The 702-nt window shown below is 48.6% G+C and overlaps 1 protein-coding gene across 1 annotated transcript; it reads right to left on the reverse strand.

The window, feature by feature from the left end:
* Nucleotides 1-164: 164 nt before the first annotated feature.
* Nucleotides 165-413, reverse strand: PPTG_20328 (hypothetical protein; the record flags this gene model as incomplete). Its single annotated transcript, XM_008919083.1, has 1 exon — nt 165-413. A coding segment is annotated over one exon (249 nt), but the record flags the coding sequence as incomplete, so codon positions are not given.
* Nucleotides 414-702: the final 289 nt, after the last annotated feature.

Raw genomic sequence — 702 nt, forward strand, 5'->3', positions numbered from 1 at the left:
GCGAATTGAAAAAAAGGAGGCGCATATTATGCCGCCATTCATCGTTGGGATAGGGTTGTTTTAAGCAGTGCGGTTGGAGTTTGGGATGCCGACCCGCGTTCTACTGGAATCGGTCTACGTAGCGCAGTTTGTAGCTCTCCGTGCTGGCTAGTAACTATTGTAACCTTCTCCAACCTGGCCGGTCTGGAGCCTAGGTTTACACGGATTAGCTGCTTCTCGATATCTTCTGCAGGCGGTGTCTCCATCAAAAGCCCAAAGTCAGCTGTTACAGCTGGTAGCTGACGTAGTGCGTCACCGAAAGCCGCTCCAACGACCGCATCTGGGTCAAACGCAGTACTGGGAGTGTACACATCATTAACGAACTGCCACAGACCCTCACTTGTGATTGGACAGATATTGGCCTCGGTCCCCATCGTGTTAGCTGGACGCCGGTACCTCAGCTTTGACCGCTCTGGTTCAAAAGAGAACTAAACACTGCAACCACCGACATCCCGAGTCAATGAATGGAGTCGATTACGATCACCAAAGTTAATGAGATTGCCTAGTAGGAAAGTCAACTGGTTAACTATTTTTTGGGTCGTATACAGACATGATCTGGATTCTGGTTGGGCATACATTCTGCGATAATTCCAGCATTATCGTGTGTTATGTCTATAAAATAAGCCAACCCAACAGTCGAAAGAGCTATCAGACCCCTCCTTT

The sequence above is a fragment of the Phytophthora parasitica genome (assembly GCF_000247585.1).
Source record: "Phytophthora parasitica INRA-310 unplaced genomic scaffold supercont2.485, whole genome shotgun sequence".
Taxonomy (NCBI): Eukaryota; Oomycota; class Peronosporomycetes; order Peronosporales; family Peronosporaceae; genus Phytophthora; species Phytophthora nicotianae.